Raw genomic sequence first — 22,328 nt, forward strand, 5'->3', positions numbered from 1 at the left:
CATTTAATCCCATTTAATTTGCATGAACGAACATAAAACTGCAATCATCTAAATGGAACTTACCATTTGCTAATTTCCAACTTCATTCACTCTGCTATATATAGTATATCTGTTTGTTTGCATGCATGTGTGTGTGTATGTGTGCGGTGGCAACTCTGCCCGTTATAAACGATGCGGCAGTTGTGCCGGGGATATTCGCCATCGCCAATGCCACTGCTCGGCGGGCAAGCGATCGGATGCAAATGCTGCTGGCTGCTAGCTGCTAATACCTTGCCTACCGCCTAATATCCACTTACTTACGCTACTATGAGCATAACAACAACAACAGCTGTACACAAAATAAACTACAACTATCGCAATGATAACAACTAAAATGCCAACAATGCCATTAAACATTCCTTTATGGTGCACAATAACTAAAATAGAACTACTCACTACACTCATACACATAAACAAACATACACACACCTCACAATAAGTAAGCAACTAGTTTTAAGCGATTGTAAAATGCAAAAATTGCAATACTATTACTTATTTCTATTGGTGTTGGTGTTGGTGTTGGCTGTGCGCTCCTTTGCTGCTGCTGCTGATGACTCTACTCATCCGCCCAAACACATTTGCGCTTGCCGTTGATGCTGCGGATATGCCGAATAACCAACAACAAACAGGGCAAAATAAATAAATCGCATTTGTTGTTCTTCTTGACTGGAGGCGTTGGCTTGCAAGCGGTGCCGCCTAATCCGGACAATAGTTGGCTACCGGAAAAGGCTTGGACACAAATATTTCGCGCGAGCGATCTGGAAGGGTAAGTTGATAATGAATAAAGAAGTGGTAAGCAAAACCCTTCGCGGCTGAAAAGTATAAGCTGCTTGAATACGTTGTGAGTTTGCTTTAACATTTAGTAAAAAGTGCTTTAAGATATCTTTATTATTTTATTATATAACCCAAAATTTCTATAGTTTCAATATTACAATAATTATTTGCAATTTCCAAAAAAATAAAAAATAAACAATATTAAGGAAATAGTTGGTAACAGTGTTTTAGAAAACTTTACAAAACCTCTGATGAAGAGTAGATAGAAACTCTGCTCTTAGATGTAGTTCAATACTCTGTTAGACTACTAACGATTAAATAACACGTTAATTAACGCTACCCGAGATCTCTGCTAAAGGTTCGGATAATACTGCAAATTATTATTTTATATAAATCTCATAGGACGAATTCACAGAACCACCCGAAACTCACTTGTACTTGTTTACTCCTTTCTTACTCATAAGACTACTGAATGAGTTTTTTCTAGTTTCCTCGTATGATTACTGTAGAAACATTATATAAATTATGTACAAGTACTTGTATATAGTATAACAAATAAAAAGTTTTCCGCTATATTTTACAATGGTACAATATCTTTTGCTCACGGTGGAGATGGCTAATCCGAATCAGCTCGTCACCCTAATCATTTAAGTTCATAGTATCATTTATAAGCTCTCCGTTTAGTGTCAAATTCCAAAGGTTCCGAAACTATTCTCATCAAGCGCCCTGAAATATTTTTTAATATTAGTGAGAGCTTCGTCTAAACGACATTTTAGTACAAAGTTTAAGTTAGGTTAGCTTAAGGGGTCGATCCTAACAGTCGTCCGCTCCGCTATGTTACATCGCTATGTATCCTGGTTCGCCGAAGGTACGACTGCCCTGATGTTTCAACCTTCTTGATCTCGTATGATCTGCTCTAGACCAAAAGGATTTTGTAGTCGCGCAGAAACTGGTCGCCCAACGACCGTTTAGCACGTGAAGTGCATATAGATGCATATAGATGAAAACGAAAATCCAGTTATTTCTTTGCTTTGCAGTTTCTAGGGATTCCGCTAGGCCCAGACACCCAAACAAGTCTGATATTGAAATATGCTGCTGCTGTGTATATCTAGTGAGAATAGATACTCCTTGACTAACTTTGAGTGCACAGTTTGAAAGCTCCAGAAGTATTGACTCCCTGTTCCGGAGTGAATGCTCACCTCCCTGAAAGCAGCTGCGCTTTAGAGCAGTAAGTCTACTGTTACCTTAACAGTGGCCACTTCTGTCTGCTATAACCATTTTTGAGTTGAGAAAAGTTTAGTCCCTGGATTGCTAACCTCCTTCAAGGCAACACCGAAAACCTAACAACAATAACTCTGCTAGAAGTAGGAGCGTTTGCACTTCTTACGCGAAAAAGGATGCACTGAGATCATATTAAGCAACAAATGTTCGCGAATACTGAGGTTTAGCTTAAGAAAACACTCGGCATTGTAAATGTTTTAAGCTAATGGAATATGCCATCACTTTCATTACTCAAGTGAGCCACTTGAAAAACTCGTTGCCTAGGCAATGAGCACAACAATGCCAACATAATTTCTCAAAAGGCTTTTGTACTTTTTAATCTGCACAACCTTCGAGTTTTACGCTCGTCTTGCTAATTTGCGCCGAGGTTAGCACAAATCGAGGCATCTGAAACCCAACGCAACTCAACGCGGTCGAACGCGAACTGACACGGTTCGTTCACGGCCATCAATTAGCGAAATGCGCGCTTAATCGCACTTCATTTGTTCCTAAAGAGCCTTCATCTTTTATTTCCAATTAATTGCATTTGCAATACATTAAGAATAAACGCCAATTTCAACAACAAAGTAAGCCGAAAGAGAGTTGATTGTGCCATTATTCAAAATCATATTTTCATATTTCCTAATTCATTCTTCACTTTTATAAACTTTGCTTTGATGTAATGATCCGCCAAAAACAATTCAAATCACAATTTATAAACGCGCAATGCTTTCTCCCATTTGCATTGAACATTTTTGTTGTTATTTTGTCCAATATTTTCAAGGAAATTGATGTTACACTTAAAACTGAAGTTTATTCGAATTTTTTTTGTTCATTCGCTTGTTCCTTAACCGCTTTTGATTTATGTGATAGATTAATGAGATTAAATTTGGACTATTGGAATAAATTGCTGTGGAAAGAATGCATTCATAGGCATAGAAGAATGCATCTTTAATTGAATATAGAAAGCTAAGAGGTTAGGTTAATAAATTGGATTGCGTTTATGGATTTTAGCTAAGTATTTATCTTCAACCCATTTCTCCACTTTTTAAATTCATGTGTAATATATTCCATACTACACTCTTTTATTACTAGAAGCTTAAGAGTTCGTTGAACCATATACAGGTCACATATCTTTATTATGAATCATACCAAGTAGTCTTGCGAGCTTATACATACATATTACACATACAGATGCCTTTACGTATTTATGTGTGCTCCACTCTTTCTAGTCTCAAAGACTTCTACAAGCAATTCACAAAGGATATTCATTTATGGAAGAAATACTACGACTTATCATCGCCCGAGGAGTATCCGCTACCAAAGCCATACGATACAGTGGAGGAAATGCTATACTTAATTATATTGAAATCTTTGCGACCGGACAAAGTTGTACCCGCCGTGAGGGTAAGTACGCAATAACGAATATGTAGATTCATAAGAGTTCCTACAATACAAGGCGCACAAGAGCGCATGTGAAATTAGAAAAAAAGGAAAGTACGTATTAAAAAATATTGCTAAACATGAACATAATCAAATGACACAGCACAATATGGTACAAGCAGAAATTCTAAAAATGCAATAATCATATGCTATGATAAATATATACATATAAACATACAATGTATTGTATGTGTGGTTATATAGTCTATTCTACTAACTTCCGAGGCATACAACTTCCCCGCGGGAATTCGCTTTCAAAGTGACGAGGCAAGTAGCGAACGAATAATGACTCAGACATTTTAGAAAATCATTTTTAGGGACTCAAAAGTATGCTTCATTTTAAATGCAACTACTAATCTTCGGTTACTATTGTTTATAGTTCATAGTAGATTTTGTATTCTTACATAAACCAAATCAGAACGATGATTGATTTGGTTGCGATCTAAAAAATTCTGGAAAAATTTCGGACTTATTTAATTTCGTACTCAAGAGACTCCTTCGTTCTGAAAGGTCAACTGATAAACGGCTCGGAAAGCCATTCTCGATTCTAACGGAGGTATTTCTGGGGTAAGATTAAGAAATATCGCTGATTCTTTAATATGATTTTATATTTATGAAAGCAAATGAAACAACTCCTGTAGTTGGATATCAGTTATGATAAACTCAGATATTTTTGGAACTCATCGTTATCGGCAAAAACGCCCTGAACCTATTAAAAATCTCTTTCAATGTTTTATTTTTATTTCTGCTATTTCATCCGGATATCTAAAAGTATGAAGTCCGAATTTTTTTTGCCTCGATCTGGTAAAAGCGGGACATTCGAGTAGAACGTGTTGAGATGATTCTATCTGATCTTCTACCGTACAACTGGTGCAGCTGACATCCGGTAGGATATTCAATCATACTGCAGGTATCCCGATTGAAAACGGTATAGTTAGAAATCCTTGGATATAATACTAAGAAAAGAAATTATACATGTCAATGAGAAAATCAAGAGCTGGTAGCTTAGTCAAAATCGTACTTATTTCTTGTTATACAAAAGACTCCGAAAGTGTTGATATTGTTAGGGTAGGGTTTCCGAAAAGCCTTAAGTGGATAGTGGATCATCTGATAGGATTATTCGTTGATTTGAAACGTTATTAAAACTCAGCGTAATTTCTTTATCTCTTACCGATGCAATAATCATAATTTCTACTCTTCATACCGGCAACGAGCTCGGAAAGTGTAAATGACTTGAGGATGACAAGTTCAGTATAAAACGAAACCTGATAATGATGAAAAATAACTACGAATGTCTCTATTTCATTAGCATTTCCAACCGATGAATAAAACAGAAACTATAAAATATTAATTAGAACAAAAATAAATGAAACTGAATGTTCTTTTATGCGGTTATTATCTAACACCAGCTGATCAAGCCAAAAGTGACTAAATTATTGTACCGTAATTACAAATTGCAAACGGTACTCCTAAAAGCTCTAATATAACTACACGTTGGCTCGTATAATGCACTGCCATAGCTTTCAATTCAAATATTCTCCACATTAATGACTCTAACCTTCAGATTTGAAAGTCGCAACTTTACCAACATGGACGCTATAAAGTCGGTTAAAGCGCTTGTAACCCTTAGGTTTTGGCAACAACGCTACTGGTCACACATGCATATACATACATATGTATATATATGGGTGGGTTTGTGTGTGCAAATCCAACTTTCGAGCACGACAAGCACTGCTGCTTGACCGACATAACAGTAATGCCAACTGTCAACTGGCAAATTGTGAAATGGCAAGCGACAAGCGCGTTATTTGACTGCTGGACGTCAATACATTTTGGCCCAAAATGGCCAGCAACAACTAGACAAAGCGCCACTGCACGACTATCTGACGACGCTCATTCAATGCCGATGGCCGTGTGGGTGTGATAGTGTGTGTTTGTGGTTTGCTTATTTGTTGGTCCGCATGCAATTGCATAATGACGGATGTAGTTAGCAACTCAAATCCGACTTGGCAAGCTAACTAGCATTGACAACAATTTTTATTTTATATTTTAGACAAATGACAGCCGATGCTTTCCCGTGTAGGGTGGTGTATGAAGTTTCCTCCTACACTCTCTACACACACACACACTCACACATAGACGAATAGAATATGAAAATGCTACTTGCCAGCATTATTTGGGCATACAGTAACACAAATACCAACACGCACACATATGTATTATACATATTTGCAAGCTTTTGCAAATTTTACATGTTTCTCCCCCTGAAAAATTGTGTTCAGCTCTTCGCATTTGTTTATGTCAACTAAAAAATAAAAATCTATTTTACAGACATTCATTACGAACAACATGGACCAATCATTTGTGGAGCCACCGCTCTTCGATTTGAATGCCTCATTTGCTGACAGCTCGCCAAGAATACCATTGGTCTTCCTGCTCTCGCCTGGCTCCGATCCAATGGCCAGTCTATTCATGTACGCCAAGCAGCGTAACATGTATGACAAGTAAGTTAATTAAAGAACTCGTTCGATGGTCAATCGCACACACACACACACACAGACATAAATAAGTACAAACGACACACAATTTCAGCTGCCAAGTGGTTTCAAGTGCATGCATACATACACACCTTCTTCGTCGTCCTTGTCCAGGCTGTGTGGCAACTATTTAGCAGCTAACTCCCTGCTCAACGTCCAATAAATTGTCAGCTAGTTTTTGGACCCCTGTAACGGTACGTACTAGCGTTGTCAAGTACCGCTATTTGGCGTATTATTGCTGAGCATTTTTATCGAATTTCTCTTTGCCGAGTTGAACCACTCATGTTAAGCAATCGCACGTACACTAAGCATTAGCTCTTCCTCCAGCTAAGGAGGAAGCATGAAAATCCAACAAGTTTATGAAGTTGTAATTAAATCCACATTCGTCTACGTAGTCTGCAGACAGCGTGCATGTTCCTTTTTCCTTGTCGTTGTTCTTACTTTCATTTAGTTTGCCGTTGTCTGCTATCTGTCATAGTCGAGTGCCACTATTCCTGAATAATGCACTCAATTTTTAATTGCTCACGATGATTGTCAATAGCGAAAATGTGCAATCAATGTAAACTTATAATGAGTACCGTTATATGAGTGCGAATACGGATGCGGAGATTTCATTTATTATGGCATTTTTTCATATTTCCCGAGCACAAACGACATGACGACACACGCGAGTTAAGTGGCAAATGGATATTACGAATGAAATGATACGTGGATGATGTATTGGTTGGGAGCACATTACGGTGGCCCGTAAACTATTAAACTGATCTTTCTAGAACTCCGTACCTCAATCATTAACATTGTGATGGTATTTTACCGCTCGGAAATCGAACATAAGAACAGATTATCCATTTGAAGGATATAAATCGGATAACACAGATACCGTTTTAATATTCGTTTGTAGAATTACATATATGAAAATCCGGATTTATGAAGACTTGGATTTCTCAAGCTATCTACAATTTTATGTTAAACATCAGTACATTATTATACCCTGACAGAAGGAAACGTCAGAGGATCTATGTATAAAATATTTATGTATATACACATGTAGAGTACATGATCAGAGTGACGAGCTGAGTCGATTTAGACGTGTGCGAATGTCGGTATAAACATGTGTAACCCTCAGTTTTTGAGATATCGCTCCGAAATTTGACACACGTTCTTCGCTCGCATTTGTCGGAACGAAGGATATCGGGTCACTATACCATATAACTGCATATTTATTTGCAATAAGTTGAAAGTTGTCAACACTGTGATGGCCGATCAAAAATTCTATACGGATATCCGAACTTTTGTAACCGGTTAGTTGATCATATTGAGGTAGTTATTATTAAACGTCAGTCAGAGATCCCAACAACTTAAAGAAATATATTTATGGTAATATATTTGGTGGTATAAACGTAGGTATTAAACCTAAAAATCACAGTGTTAAATTTCATTTCTATATTTAAGGACAATCCTAGCGTACATACACATAGAGCAACTCGTATTACGATTATATAGACATACATATTCGTGACATTCAAAGTAATTATCAACCCGCTTGTGACATATGTGAGCATATAAATTCCCTCTAACAAAAAATTTATATTGTATTTGAGCTTTTTGACATTCTACGAAAGAAATGAAATTGCCCGTTGGTCAAATAAGTTCGGTAAACGAAATTTCTAATTAAACACCTCGTCATCAGACGCCAGCAGAACAAATTATAGAATTTTAATAAAAAACTAAAATTAATATTGATCTGACGAGCATCGTGATTCGTACCATAGCATAATCAAGCATAACATATACCTTACAACAACATACCATTTTTTAGGTAATCTCATGGAAGGTCAGTAATTGCAAAATGTATACCATGTAATACTTGAGAAAATTGCTTTTTGCTGAGTATTTTCGTTTTTCTAAGCTGAATCTCGAGGTAGTAGATGCCTAGGTATTATCAGCAAAATAGACTATCTACCGTCAACTATTATAAATGGTGTTTTTTTAGACATTAAGTTTTCCAGAAGAAATAAAACGCATATGATTTAATACCATGACCAAGAATGGCGGATGGACTCATTCAGGTCTCCTTTGATACTCTAACCCACCCATTTCATTGGTAATCAATTTGCACAATTTGCCAACGTTGTGCCCAAGTAAGTTTACTCATTTATAAAACTGAATAAAAATCAAGTAAATTCAGTCAAAAAGGCCACTTTCGAAAAAAGTAGTCTCCTCTAATTGAAAACCAACTGAACGTTTCAACCAACAATCAACCTTCACACATCTCTTCAATCTTCGAATTACTTAAGTCAAAAAGAATCAGCTCAAGACTTCGCTGAAAGGACATTATGGCGACAACTTTTTCCAATAGAAAAACCACTCCCACTTCAAAAGCTCTCGAAACCCAGAGTTAAAAATAAACTATTTCTCATACAATTCAAAATATAGACTATCGAAATTTACAAGAACCATGACTCGCATTCATACAAATAATATAACACATTAAACAAATTTACTCCATTCATGTGGGCGAATGAATTGCCGCCCAGTTCGTGCCCACACGAAAGTCTGTGTTTACACATTGAATCATGTCGTTATAACATGCCGATGACAAAAAACAAATATGTTCCCTTATACATGCACACATACTGTTATGCATACAAAAATTGTCTAAATTTTCGCAAACGAATATTTCACAGGACAAAAACGATTTCATTGGGTCAAGGTCAAGGTCCACGTGCCGAGAAAATGATATTGGAAGCAAATCGCTATGGCCACTGGGTTGTTTTGCAAAACTGTCACGTCGCCGTCAGTTGGATGGGCGAATTAGAGCGCATTTGCAATGACACCACGCTGGCGGATGCAGCACATCCCGACTATAGGCTGTGGTGTACCTCATATCCGAGCAATGTGTTTCCCGTCTCGGTGCTACAGAATTCGGTGAAGATGACAAATGAACCGCCAAAAGGTCTTAAGGCGAACATGTTTAGGTCGTTCAATTCGGATCCGCTGGTACGCGATAAATTCTTTACGAATGCCTTCTTGTACTCGGATATGGCAAATAAGTGCTGGCTGCGCGGCGTCTTCGCCTTGGTCTTCTTTCACGCTGTGGTGCAGGAGCGCCGTGAATTTGGACCGCTTGGCTGGAATATACCGTACGAGTTCAGTGAGGCGGATTTGAAGTAAGTGAGGTCGACATGTTAAAAGGCCACTAAAAGTGCAACCCTGGTATTTTTGTATGTGGTTATGTAGTGAAAGGCAAAACGTAATTTGACTTGCTGGAGGTTGCCTGATTTTTGTGTGGGCGGAAATGTCAAGCATATTGCTATATATGCTACGTGGGTATTTTATTCAAATACCAGCATTACTTTGGAGCTTCGGAAATGCGCTGTGAAAAGCAATTTTTTAGTTGCTTACAAGCTTATTTTCATATTTGTCAGCTGAACCCGGCAGATATGTAAGTGCTTTTCTAATTTCGCTACTCTGCTGCCCACCACATTTCGCCATTTTGCAATGTCAAACGCTGCTCCACCACAAATCCTACACAGATATGGTTTCCCTTTCACTGCACCTCCGCCCGCTGGCCTCTGGCCGCTTTGTTGCGCTTTTGCTATTTCTAATAAATATTTTTCAAGCATTTCGCGTTTTTATTCGTTCGCTTCGGTGACATTTTTCCCACAATAGAATATCGCTGATGCAGCTGAAGATGTTCATCGCACAAAGCAAGAGCATACCGTTCCGTGGACATGTTTATCTCACCGGCGAATGCAACTATGGTGGGCGTGTTACGGATGACAAGGATCGCCGCTTAATCCTTTCACTGCTCAACATGATATATAATCCGACCACAATCGAAATGGACAAGTAAGTATTCTCGGCGCTGTATTTGAGCTTTGTAATATTATTACTGCTGGTTGTTTGTTTAGCAAAAGTAGTAGAGGAGAGCGAAACACATGTAAGAGGGACAAGTAGTTTGCGGTATGTGCTTATCTTTATCCCAGTATTTCTTTTTTTTTTTTGTTAATATTGAATTTTTCCAATTTTATGGAATGTCACGTGTATTTTCGATTTTAAAGGCTGTCCATGACAGCGTCAGAAATTCTTTCACCTAAATTCGCAGTAGTTGGCAGATAACAGTAGATAGTCATACACACATAAAGGTACAAGTAAATACACATTCCAATATGTATGTAGTCTTGTTATGCTTTCGAACTTTTTTTGAAAACCCATACATGGTGATATCTAAATTATGAAGATTTTTCCATTTCAACAACCCAGCTAGTACCTTTAGTTCTAAAACAAATATTGAAAAGGAGAGTGTAATTTCTTCTCCACATATAAAATTGAACTTAGTATTTACGAATCAAAAAATTAGAGAACACTAAAATTGATTTGAGTTTTCGGAAATCACAAATCTCAAAAATTCCAAAAAATACGAATTCTTTATTTCTTAATATCGAAAATTCTGTATTTTAAGTCAAACAGTAACATTACATAAATTAAATTTCGTAACATCTTTTCTCTGCGTGCTTATTATAAAATTTGAAATTTATTTACTCAATAAATTTATTCATATCATTATGAAAGTTTAATGAAAAATTAGATATTGATATGAATTCAAATATCTTAACAGTTCTGAAATTGTAATTTCGAAACTTCGAAGAACATGAATTTCTTACCTTCCTTACCCTGTGTCACAGCAATATTCGAAATTCATGGTTCCAAGCACTCCGAAATTTCTGAAATCTTTCTTTTTAAATATCGAAAACTCCCGTTATTAAAGTTCGAAATCATGATTAAAATTTCTGAATTCCTAATTTCGAAAATCATGATTTTCTTTAAAACTGTAGCGAAAAATGCAAAATATATGACCCCCGAAACTTTGAAAATGTGATCTTAACTTCCAATAAATGAAAAAATTGTTTAGAATGTAATTAAAACAAATTATTCGAAATTTTTTTCGATCCAAATTTTTGCAAATTCTGATTTCGTAATTCAATAACCATGAATTTTTTTCAAGGTGTAACGATAAACACAAACTTTATGAACTCACAAACTTCGAAAGTTTTGAAATCATAATTTCGGAATTTTTAAAAAGCCATTACATCAAAATATCCAAACAAACTTTTATATATAATTGCCTTCTTCTTCCAAATTGCAATTCATAAAAATTTTTAATTATTTTATCAGAAGTGACCTTACTTTTTATACAGAATAAAAACATATTCCGCAAAATACTTAAAAACGCCCTTATTATAATTATTTCTCAAAATAACGCAGAAGAATAATATCTACGCGTTTTCATGCATTTACCTCTTTCATTTATTTATTTCGAATCAACGCAGTTATCCCTTATCACAATCCGCCACCTACCGTGTGCCCCTAAATCCAACTCGTCTCAACGCGCTCGAATACATTTCGACGTTTGCACTTAGTCCTCATCCGGAAGTCTTCGGTTTACACGAAAATGCCGATATCAATCGCAACAACAAGGAAACCAACAGCGTAAGTACACACACACACACACACACACAACTGAACACAGGGCAACGGAAGCTCTGAATGGACGCATATTTATTTCAAATCTCATCTATTAAATATAAATTTGTTTCCACTACACTAAAACACAGTTGATTGGCGGTGTATTACTTACCCAAACGGATTTAATGGCTTCGGTGAAGGCAAGTGGCGCAGCGGGTGGCGCCAGCGTTGACCCGGCATTTGCCATATGCAAAGAAATTCTGTCACGCCTACCACAGGCCTTTAATATTGCCGAAGTGGGTCAAAAGTATCCGGTGATGTATACAAATTCCATGAATACGGTGTTGCGACAAGAGCTGATAAGGTAAGTATATTGATGGTGTGATTATACATACATTAGGGTGTTCCTTCTGTTGGAAAATGCTATGCAGTTGGAAAATAAATTATTTGTTAACAGCAAACATTGCCTGCAAATAGTCTTTTGATTGACCTGGTTCAGCTATTTGGCTTATTTTTTAGTATTTGAAAGTCTGGCTGTGCGACTAAATCTTACACATTATCTCTCCTAATGTTTGTGAGCATGAAAATATGAATTATCCGTTTTGCTTTACCTGCTTATTCCTTCTATTTATGGCACTCCAAAGAATGTAAAGGTTGTAAACTAATTCTTAAATATTTAGTTGCAAAATCCCGGAAGTACTCTGTAATGTTTGCAGTGTCTGCTCACGAACCCACGAGATCTATTGTGGATACGAACACAGTTTCATACTCATAATGCTTAGAACATTTATGCAAATTTTTATTGGAATAAAACTCACGAACATGGTTTAAAACTACATAAAGCAACGACTTCTCATAAAAAGATATAATTAGACACAGATTGGTGCCACTTGACCATTTATTATATTTCAGATTAATCTAAAAAAATAGAATAGATGGAAGTGCGAAAATTTACGCGATTATATAAAATAATTTTCAGTCAACTGACTATCACTATTATAATTTATTATTAACTAAAATCAAAATCGATTCTTTAAAATCCAGCGCATTTAGTGAATTGTTGGACTCAATCGAAATAAATAAAACGGCTAACCAGTTTAACAAAGAAAAGTTATAAACACTTTTTGAAGGCACCTCTGTTCACTTTGCCAAAAATGAAATACAATTGAGTAGAAGATTCGCATAAGAGCAAGCTGCGGCTAATTTTTTACATATACAACCTCCATTGTGTTTAAATCAGCATTTTTGTAATATTTGCTTTTTACGTCGCCACTTGCCACAGATTCAATCGCTTGTTGGATTACATACGCAAAAGTCTCGTCAACGTACAAAAAGCCATACAAGGTCAAATCGCCATGATACCCGAATTGGAGCGCACACATTCATCAATGGTGATCGGTAAATTACCAGCCGACTGGCTGAAGAAAAGCTACCCATCGCTCAAGCCACTGGGCAGCTACGTTACGGATTTTCTAACGCGGTAAGTTGCTCAAGTATCATACATACACACAAGTATATGCTTTTTGATTAATTCTAAAGTTTTATTTGTTTCCCAAACTTTTGCATAAATTAAATTTATTACTAAGGAAGTCATTTTTTACAATAATGTTTTATGTCTTCAATTGTGCGGCAAAAAATATATTAAGAAGCGTTTGTTGACTTCATAATGCTTAGTTATTACCCACGCTCGCCGCGAAACCTCTTGAAGAATCGTTCCAATTCTTGACACCGCCAAATTAAGCATAGAATTTATTGTCAATTGTTTAAGCCGGCAAAGAACTCGGTTTCAGCGATTGTGTGAAAAGTTGTTTGAGAACTGCGATGTTTGACGTTTCGACGTCACTCATCGGTAGAGATGTGTTCGCAATAGAATATTCGATAAATAATCATAATTTTCAATCGATTTGTTCAACGTTTTGGAACTTACTTTATTCGGAACTTAAAAAATTAAAAAAAAAAAACCTAACCACCTATGCTCGATTCAAGTATTCAAATGAGCATTTCATAATACAATATTTTTGACCAGATTTTATATCACTTACATAACGAAGGTTTAACTTTAACTCATACTACTTATTATTTTCCAAAATCAGTATTTCGTACTGGAATTAAATATTTTTCCAAATTACAACTAATTTGTTTTACGATTACTAGATACCTATTTTAACTCAGCGCAGTTCGATTCCATGCTTTGTCCATCTCTAACCATGAACCCGAACTACCCACTCCATCTCATTTGACGGCATTGTGCAAATTTGACAGGCGATAATATTTTATATTTAGAATTAATAATAATCTAATTAAGAAACTATTGAAGCTTTTCTGCGTTGAAGAGCAGATATTTTTAAATAGAAACTCTGCAATAAGTCTCAAGTTTAGTAACAATATTAGTGTTTTATTTATAGCGATTCTGCACATCGAAGTGCCTTTAATTTTTTTGCTTCCGTTACACTTTGAGCAGATTCTCCTATTTACAATTTCTTTGCAATAATATGGAATTATTTGCGCATTAAGCTGATTGAACACAATTCATAGAAGTATTTGAACAAATACTCGTACATTGAGCTTCGTTTGAAAGCACTCTTTGTGATTTGTATGCGTAGTCTATTTAGTTTACTACGTCAATGTAGTGATGTAGGTTTATATCGGAGTGAGTGTTGTAATGTTGCCTAGAAATTATATGAAATGATACACGGCAAATATACGTTTGAATACAATTTGGAAAAAATTTTATTTGAAATATTTAGAGTATTACCAAAATGTCTCTATATCAGAAGTATCAGCAGTATCATCATTTGTGTTTGCTTATATTCATTTAAGTACCTATTTTTAAACACTTGTTTTTTAACGAACTGCTTTCAATTTGCTTGTAAAAACCTTTTTCGTCTTCTAGCTTGGAATTCTTCCAACGTTGGATTGACGAGGGCGAACCAACTGTTTATTGGCTATCCGGTTTTTATTTCACTCAATCCTTTATCACTGGTGTACTACAAAATTACTCACGAAAGAACACTTTTCAAATTGATATGGTTGAAATCAAATTCGAAGTGACCAAATTCGAGACGGAAGTTGAAAAACTACCAAGTTTTGGCGCATACATACGTGTAAGTTAAGCAATGACTTACATTTTTGGATTTTTTATGCATACATACATACAACAATACTATAAAACATTATTATAAAAAATGTAATTTAATAATTGTATATTTATTTATGAATATTATTACTACACATGCTTACAAACAACCTATCTACACAGGAGCAACTGTCCATCAATGATGAGACGAAATTTTTCAATGTAAGATTTAAACAATAGAAATTTTTGTATATTAGAAAGTAATATTTTGTTTTTTTTTTGTAATTTAAAAAACCTCAAATTTAAGCCTTTTAATTAATTAAATACAATCGAGCAGGAAGTAAGAAATTAATTGTCGACACAAAACATACTACTAAAACTCATCATTTTATAAATCAAAAAATGTTATTTCTTCTTTCATAAAATCAAAAACATATTTTGGCATTTACATAAAATAAAAATAAACAAAATTAATACTTTACTTGCCTCCACACAGGGTCTCTTCTTGGAAGGCGCACGCTACAATCGTGAAACCCAAGAGCTCGACGAATCCTACTCAAAAATTCTATTCGATACATTGCCGGTGATATATTTTCGTCCCACCTTGAAACAGTCACAGGACGGTGGACAGGCGGCTAAGGAAGACGACAAAGGGCGTACGATCTACGATTGCCCGGTTTATAAGACAAGCGAGCGGCGTGGTGTACTCTCAACGACTGGTCACTCCACCAATTTTGTGATGTACATGCAACTGAATTGCAGTAAGACACCAATGCACTGGATCAATCGAGGCACTGCCTCCCTCTGCCAATTGGACGACTGAGTTGTTTTTATACTCGCATTTATATATTTTATATGAATTTTTGTATAATATTCTCGCTATTTTGATATTTTCTCTTACAATAAATATTATTTTCATATACAATTACGCGTTGTTAATTACTTTTTTCCTGATAACCAAAATTGATGCTAATGTATTTAGAAAATAAACCTTTTGCAAAATTCTATGAAAAATGTAAAGATCTCATTATTTCCGAGGAATTTTAGCACGATTATAATAATAAGTATCTACCGCTTAAAAATTTCAGAGTTCAACAACACTATTAATTTTCTGATTCTTTTTCCGCGTGATTAACGATTGAAAGATCTGTCAGCACTTAGATCTTACTGTTGGCAGTAGCTAACACTGCCTTTGGCGATTATACTAATTTTAGACAGTGTTAATCGCTTGTCAACAAATACACCAAATGTTTAGTTTCTGCGGATATTCTCTTTTCATATTCATTTATGGACATCTCGAGAGGTAGATTTATTTTTGTTTTAAATTTTGTTTTAAACTTAAATAGAATACCCATTTCGCAGAAATTTTCTGAAGTCAGCTCTAAACTCTTCAATATCAAATTTTAATAAACAGTATCGATACTATAAACTCTTCTTTAATTCCAAAATAATAAACTACTACAACCTAAACACTGCGCTTCAAAAATGCAGCACTTCTTTTACGTTTCATAAGCAAATCACAGTCGTTAATGCAGCGAACCAAATTTCGATGTGTAAAAACATTAGAAACCCTTATGTCAAGCTTCTAAATTAATTCTAGACGTCTGATGTGCTTGTAAATGGTCGCGTTAGTCAAATTTAAACTTTCAGCGATCTCTCCGCTGTTATTCCGCAATTTACATCGACCAAGGACTTTATTTTATGCGCATCGGCTTCAAAAGCCCTTTCAGAATGTGGTGCATCCTCAAGATCGAAATTGCGGGAACAAAATTTTGCAAACCAATTTTGACATTGGTTTGATACTTAAACTGCATTTTTAAACTTCAATAAGATCAGCTATTGTCATTAAGCAAAATTACTTGGTGAACATCGTAATATTATCGGTGATCAGTAAGGACTTCTAGCTGGTCAACATACAGGGTTTGTTGGGAAAGTAATAGGACTGAATCGATTTAAAAAATTTATTAAACCAATCGTTACAATTCTTTAAAAACTTTCAAAATAGGTTCCTTCTGCGACGAAGTACCGCTTCCAGCGCGATTTTCAAATTGAAACGAGCTTTGACTTTCACTTGTGCCACAGTATTTGGTGCAAGTTACAAATGGAAGCTTTTTATAACGTAAAATATGGGTCAAACTTTTTCGTTGAAATAAAAATTTAGTATCTTTCAGTATTTACGTATATTTTTAACTTTTTCGAAAATAGTTTAAACGCTTTTGTCAAATGTTTCGTCTTTGTTGCGAATTAAAACAAATATTTGAATTCAACTCAGCCTTTAGTTCATCTCTAAGAGATGTCATACAAGTATATAATATTACCCCCTCTAACATAGGGTTACTAAGCAGGGGAATTTTTCAGTCTCCCAACCTTTTCTATGTTTCCATTGCAGAGATCAACTACAACTTGTGTGTTCGGGTTTCGTTATTCCTTTTTGTGGTTTCTATAATTATGCGATGTAAGATAAATGACTGATTGTACCATCGTACCTGATCCTGGTACTGGGGCAGCCGGCGGACCTCAAGCCAACACGTAGGCAAATCGAATTTCCCCTTTGCGGGTAGAAAGATATACCGCCTATTTAATATGTCGACAAGACTTCATGAGCGATGCCAAGCCTTTATGGACAGTGGTCGAATTTGTCATTTGGACAGGTGAGCTTATATATTTACTTCACCACCCCATTAGTCCCCGGAACTTCTAGATTAACCTTGAAAACATAAAGTTAAATTTAACTTGTTCATCAAAATAAATATCAGTAGAAATCTACATATTATGAACATATACATATACATATAAATAAAAGATATAATTCGGTCATTGTAAAATAAAAGCGCATAAAATATGTTTACGATTTGGAAAGGGTTTTCCTCCATTACAGTCACATTTTTTTACCAAAGAAAAATAAAACGGCCTTTATATTAGGTCCACTATGTAGTAAATAGTTATTAGTAAATTCCCAATAATAAATTTTTAAACAAAACATAAAACATTTGGACAGAAGCACCCTTTATGTTTTGATTCTAAGCGTTTAAGCGTAAGCAAGCTCATTGGACTGATTGCGATATTCCGAAGAATTCACATTTGACACAAGTGCGAAATTAACCACCGACAAAGCAAAAAATTACGATAATTGTTCTAACAATTTACGCGCCACAACGTAGTTTTCGAACTTCCGGAAGAGTTCGCCATACGCGAACCCCATTGATTGCTATTCGCTTTTTACTTACGTCTTTTTTCTCCGATTTCGGGCAAAGATTTGAACTTTTGTTCGCATTCGCGTAAATACCTATGTACATTTGTATGTATGTATGTAAAGATATAAACTCATATCTGTATCGATTATATGCATATTAATAATATGTATGTATGTGTGCGTGTAGGAATGCTGTCCGCGCAAAGCCAGCTGATGAGCGGCCGGCAAGCTGAATGGCAGATTTGAATGCCCCGCTGAATGTATTTGCGGCGCCAAGCGTTTAATGGACAGACACACATGCATACACCTGTACACGCTTATGTAACACTATTGACTTGAGTGTTAGCGCATGGCAACATATGTAAATACAAGCATAATCAGACACATAGACATGTAGTTGACCGACAAATTTTGCCCTTTTATTTTGTTTATTTATTATTATAATTTTATTTGTTTTGTTAATTTCTGAATTATTTTTGCAAATAAATGAAAATAAACAATGGCTATTGAACTAAACTCTAAATCCGTCTTGAATAGTGTCCGTCAACATGAATGGAGCAAAAACCAGCCAAGTAAAAAAAGAAACAAAACAAGGCATATGAAACACGCAAAAATTTTGAAGAACGCCACTTGAAGACAATTGAAAGATACATATGTATGTATGTTAGATTTGAACTTGAAAACGGGCTATAAAGCATCCGAATTGGATTGAATATGCTTTCTGCAACCCGCGCGCATGCGCACAACTGCCAAAATTATGGGCACATACATGAATTTGGAGAATGTCCCATATACTGTATATACACAAATATATATATAAATTACAAAAACAACTAAATAGGTTGAGCTTAAACATCGCCCGACCGCTTTTCGGTACTCTCATCTTTATCTTTATGCATGTATGTGTGCAGTGACACCAGCAACAACGCATTAAACACCGATAAACTTAGCAATTTGTTTACTTTCGATTTTTTTCTTCCGTAATTGAGCAGTGGGCGCTTGTTGCTAGCACCATAATTAAATAGCAAATTAACTCCAGCAACAAAATATGGTATCCAAATGCTGAGTCTTCATTTCATCTCGTTTGGGATGCTCTGAACGATCATACATCGCACCACATTTATGTACATATGTATGTGTGTATGTATGTAGATAAAAGTGTAATAAAACTAAAGTGTACGTAGTTGCGAATGCGTAGCACATACACACACACACACACAGGTGGATAGAGCAATTTATTTGCTCATATTTCGGTAATTATATTTAAATTTACACAAAATATTTTTGGGTATAAATAACATGTACTTTTTGCAATTAAAGCATAACACATTCTTACCTTCAATCATTAAGTAGCATTAAACAGCAATAATGGTAAGCGGAAGGCTATGCTTTTTCAAAGGATAGTGAAAGCGTAGCTCAACACCTACAAATAAAAATAATACTATACAAACTCTTTTATATTGCAGAGATTCCTTCCGATTGCATTTGCTGTGATAGCAGTTGTTCGTGCGGCTACATTGCCGGCCGACTATCTGCCACCCGTTGTGGATAACAGTTTGCCTGTACAAGAATACTTAGCGCCAGTTGACGAGGCTGCACAAGAACAAACTGTGCTCGCCGATGATGGTTACCGTTATAAGGCAGTACATCGTCTAAAACTTCGTCATCGCCGTGATGTAAATGAATTACCTGAAAACGAATACCTGCCACCTGCGGAGGAAGTCCAAGAGAGTGCTGTAGAAGAATCCGTTGAGCCTGCTCCTGAAGTTAAAACTGAATTAGCTGAAGATGGTTACCGTTACAAAACTGTTCGTCGTTTGAAATACCGCAAGCGCCGTGACGTTGATGAAGTCCCACAAAACGAATACCTCCCACCTACTGAAGACGCTCAAGAATCCGTTGTTGCTGAGGTTACTGAAGCCGCTGAGCCAGTTGAGCCCGCTGCTGAGGAAGGAACTGAATTGGCTGCTGATGGTTACCGTTACAAGACTGTTCGCCGTTTGAAATACCGCAAGCGCCGTGACGTTGATGAAGTCCCACAAAACGAATACCTCCCACCTACTGAAGACGCTCAAGAATCCATTGTTGCTGAGGTTACTGAAGCCGCTGAGCCAGTTGAGCCCGCCGCTGAGGAAGGAACTGAATTGGCTACTGATGGTTACCGCTACAAGACTGTTCGCCGTTTGAAATACCGCAAGCGCCGTGATGTTGATGAAGTCCCACAAAACGAATACCTTCCACCTACTGAAGATGCTCAAGAATTCGTTGTTGCTGAGGTTGCTGAAGCAGCTGAGCCAGTTGAGCCCGCCGCTGAGGAAGGAACTGAATTGGCTGCTGATGGTTACCGTTACAAAACAGTCCGTCGTTTGAAATACCGCAAGCGCCGTGACGTTGATGAAGTCCCACAAAACGAATACCTCCCACCTACTGAAGACGCTCAAGAATCCATTGTTGCTGAGGTTACTGAAGCCGCTGAGCCAGTTGAGCCCGCCGCTGAGGAAGGAACTGAATTGGCTGCTGATGGTTACCGTTACAAGACTGTTCGCCGTTTGAAATACCGCAAGCGCCGTGATGTTGATGAAGTCCCACAAAACGAATACCTTCCACCTACTCAGGATGCTCAAGAATCCGTTGTTGCTGAGGTTGCTGAAGTAGCTGAGCCATCTGAGCCCGCTGCTGAAGAAGGAACTGAATTGGCTGCTGATGGTTACCGTTACAAAACAGTCCGTCGCTTGAAGTACCGCAAACGCCGTGATGTTGATGAAGTCCCACAAAACGAATACCTCCCACCTACTGAAGATGCTCAAGAATCCGTTGTTGCTGAGGTTACTGAAGCCGCTGAGCCAGTTGAGCCCGCCGCTGAGGAAGGAACTGAATTGGCTGCTGATGGTTACCGTTACAAGACTGTTCGCCGTTTGAAATACCGCAAGCGCCGTGACGTTGACGAAGCTCCACAAAACGAATACCTCCCACCTACTGAGGAAGCTCAAGAATCCATTGTTGCTGAAGTTGCTGAAGCCACTGAGCCTACTGCTGACGAAGGAACCGAATTGGCTGCTGATGGTTACCGTTACAAAACAGTCCGTCGTTTGAAATACCGTAAGCGCCGTGATGTTGATGAAGTCCCACAAAACGAATACCTCCCACCTACTGAGGATGCTCAAGAATCCATTGTTGCTGAAGCTGCTGAAGCCACTGAGCCTACTGCTGACGAAGGAACCGAATTGGCTGCTGATGGTTACCGTTACAAAACAGTCCGTCGTTTGAAATACCGTAAGCGCCGTGATGTTGATGAAGTCCCACAAAACGAATACCTCCCACCTACTGAGGATGCTCAAGAATCCGTTGTTGCTGAGGTTACTGAAGCCGCTGAGCCAGTTGAGCCCGCCGCTGAGGAAGGAACTGAATTGGCTGCTGATGGTTACCGTTACAAAACAGTCCGTCGCTTGAAGTACCGCAAACGCCGTGATGTTGATGAAGTTCCACAAAACGAATACCTCCCACCTACTGAAGACGTTCAAGAATCCGTTGTTGCTGAGGTTACTGAAGCCGCTGAGCCATAGCCTGCTGAGGAAGGAACCGAATTGGCTGCTGATGGTTACCGTTACAAAACAGTCCGTCGTTTGAAATACCGCAAACGCCGTGACGTTGATGAACTTCCAAAAAACGAATACCTTCCACCTACTGAGGAAACTCAAGAATCCATTGTTACTGAAGCCGCTGAGCCAGTTGAGCCCGCTGCTGAGGAAGGAACTGAATTGGCTGCTGATGGTTACCGTTACAAAACAGTCCGTCGCTTAAAGTACCGCAAACGCCGCGATGTTGATGAAGCTCCACAAAACGAATACCTCCCACCTACTGAGGAAACTCAAGAATCCATTACTGCTGAAGTTGCTGAAGCCACTGAGCCTACTGCTGAGGAAGGATCCGAATTGGCTGCTGATGGTTACCGTTACAAAACAGTCCGTCGTTTGAAATACCGCAAGCGCCGTGACGTTGATGAACTTCCACAAAACGAATATCTACCACCTGTTGAGGAAGCTCAAGAAACTGCTGTTACTGAGGTTGCTGAACCTGCTGAGCCAGCTGCTGATGATGCTACCGTCTTAGCTGATGACGGTTACCGATACAAAGTAGTACGTCGGCTGAAATACCGCCACCGTCGTGATGTGAATGAACTACCCGCTAATGAGTACCTGCCACCAACAGAGGAAGGCCAAGAAGTTGCGGAGCAGCAACCAGAAGAAGAAACAGCTGCGCTCGCCGACGATGGCTATCGGTACAAAACTGTGCGCCGTTTGAAATATCGCCGCCATTAGTTAGATCAATTGCATTTTAAGACACATAGGAACAAAAAGCTATTATTCATGTACATAAAACATATAGGCAAAGGTATACACTTAAGATATGAAGGAAGGAATAAAGTAAATCACGATAAAACATAAAACAAAAGAAAAAATAAACGAAAAATAATTCAAAATAAAGCAAAACGGTTATTCATTGGGGAGATATTTATCAAGTAATGCCTTATCAAGTG

General features: G+C 37.3%; 2 protein-coding genes and 1 long non-coding RNA gene across 7 annotated transcripts in view; 2 read left to right on the forward strand and 1 right to left on the reverse strand.

Moving 5' to 3' along the window:
* Positions 1 to 15,885, forward strand: part of LOC105232710 (dynein axonemal heavy chain 3) — a 100,236-nt gene extending 84,351 nt beyond the window's left edge. The window contains exons 56-66 of one of the 2 annotated variants that reach the window (XM_049457490.1): positions 669 to 805; positions 3,306 to 3,480; positions 5,848 to 6,020; positions 8,741 to 9,223; positions 9,726 to 9,905; positions 11,387 to 11,546; positions 11,672 to 11,886; positions 12,805 to 13,002; positions 14,416 to 14,626; positions 14,782 to 14,820; positions 15,095 to 15,885. In XM_049457490.1, coding sequence (XP_049313447.1) covers positions 669 to 805; positions 3,306 to 3,480; positions 5,848 to 6,020; positions 8,741 to 9,223; positions 9,726 to 9,905; positions 11,387 to 11,546; positions 11,672 to 11,886; positions 12,805 to 13,002; positions 14,416 to 14,626; positions 14,782 to 14,820; positions 15,095 to 15,421 — 2,298 coding nt within the window. In that variant the 3' untranslated portion in view covers positions 15,422 to 15,885. The remainder of the gene's footprint in view (positions 1 to 668; positions 806 to 3,305; positions 3,481 to 5,847; positions 6,021 to 8,740; positions 9,224 to 9,725; positions 9,906 to 11,386; positions 11,547 to 11,671; positions 11,887 to 12,804; positions 13,003 to 14,415; positions 14,627 to 14,781; positions 14,821 to 15,094) is intronic. The other variant, XM_011214492.4, reaches the window with a different exon arrangement.
* A 3,193-nt stretch (positions 15,886 to 19,078) lies between these two features.
* Positions 19,079 to 22,285, forward strand: LOC105232817 (uncharacterized). The gene is made up of 3 exons (XM_049457417.1): positions 19,079 to 19,162; positions 19,258 to 19,722; positions 21,355 to 22,285. The coding sequence occupies exons 1-3, from the start codon at positions 19,160 to 19,162 to the stop codon at positions 22,108 to 22,110; spliced, it is 1,224 nt and encodes a 407-aa protein (XP_049313374.1). The 5' UTR covers positions 19,079 to 19,159; the 3' UTR covers positions 22,111 to 22,285.
* LOC125778653 (uncharacterized) lies at positions 19,719 to 21,351 on the reverse strand. Of its 4 annotated transcripts, XR_007422841.1 has the most exons (5): positions 21,289 to 21,351; positions 20,758 to 21,105; positions 20,399 to 20,574; positions 20,033 to 20,215; positions 19,719 to 19,849 (listed from the first exon to the last, which is right to left on the reverse strand). It is a non-coding gene; the product is annotated as an uncharacterized LOC125778653 (long non-coding RNA). The 4 variants fall into 4 exon arrangements; XR_007422842.1 differs by lacking the exon at positions 20,399 to 20,574 and having other exon boundaries at positions 20,033 to 20,208; XR_007422843.1 differs by lacking the exon at positions 20,033 to 20,215 and having other exon boundaries at positions 19,726 to 19,849.
* Positions 22,286 to 22,328: the final 43 nt, after the last annotated feature.

The sequence above is a fragment of the Bactrocera dorsalis genome, chromosome 5, assembly GCF_023373825.1.
Source record: "Bactrocera dorsalis isolate Fly_Bdor chromosome 5, ASM2337382v1, whole genome shotgun sequence".
Classification (NCBI taxonomy): Eukaryota; Metazoa; Arthropoda; class Insecta; order Diptera; family Tephritidae; genus Bactrocera; species Bactrocera dorsalis.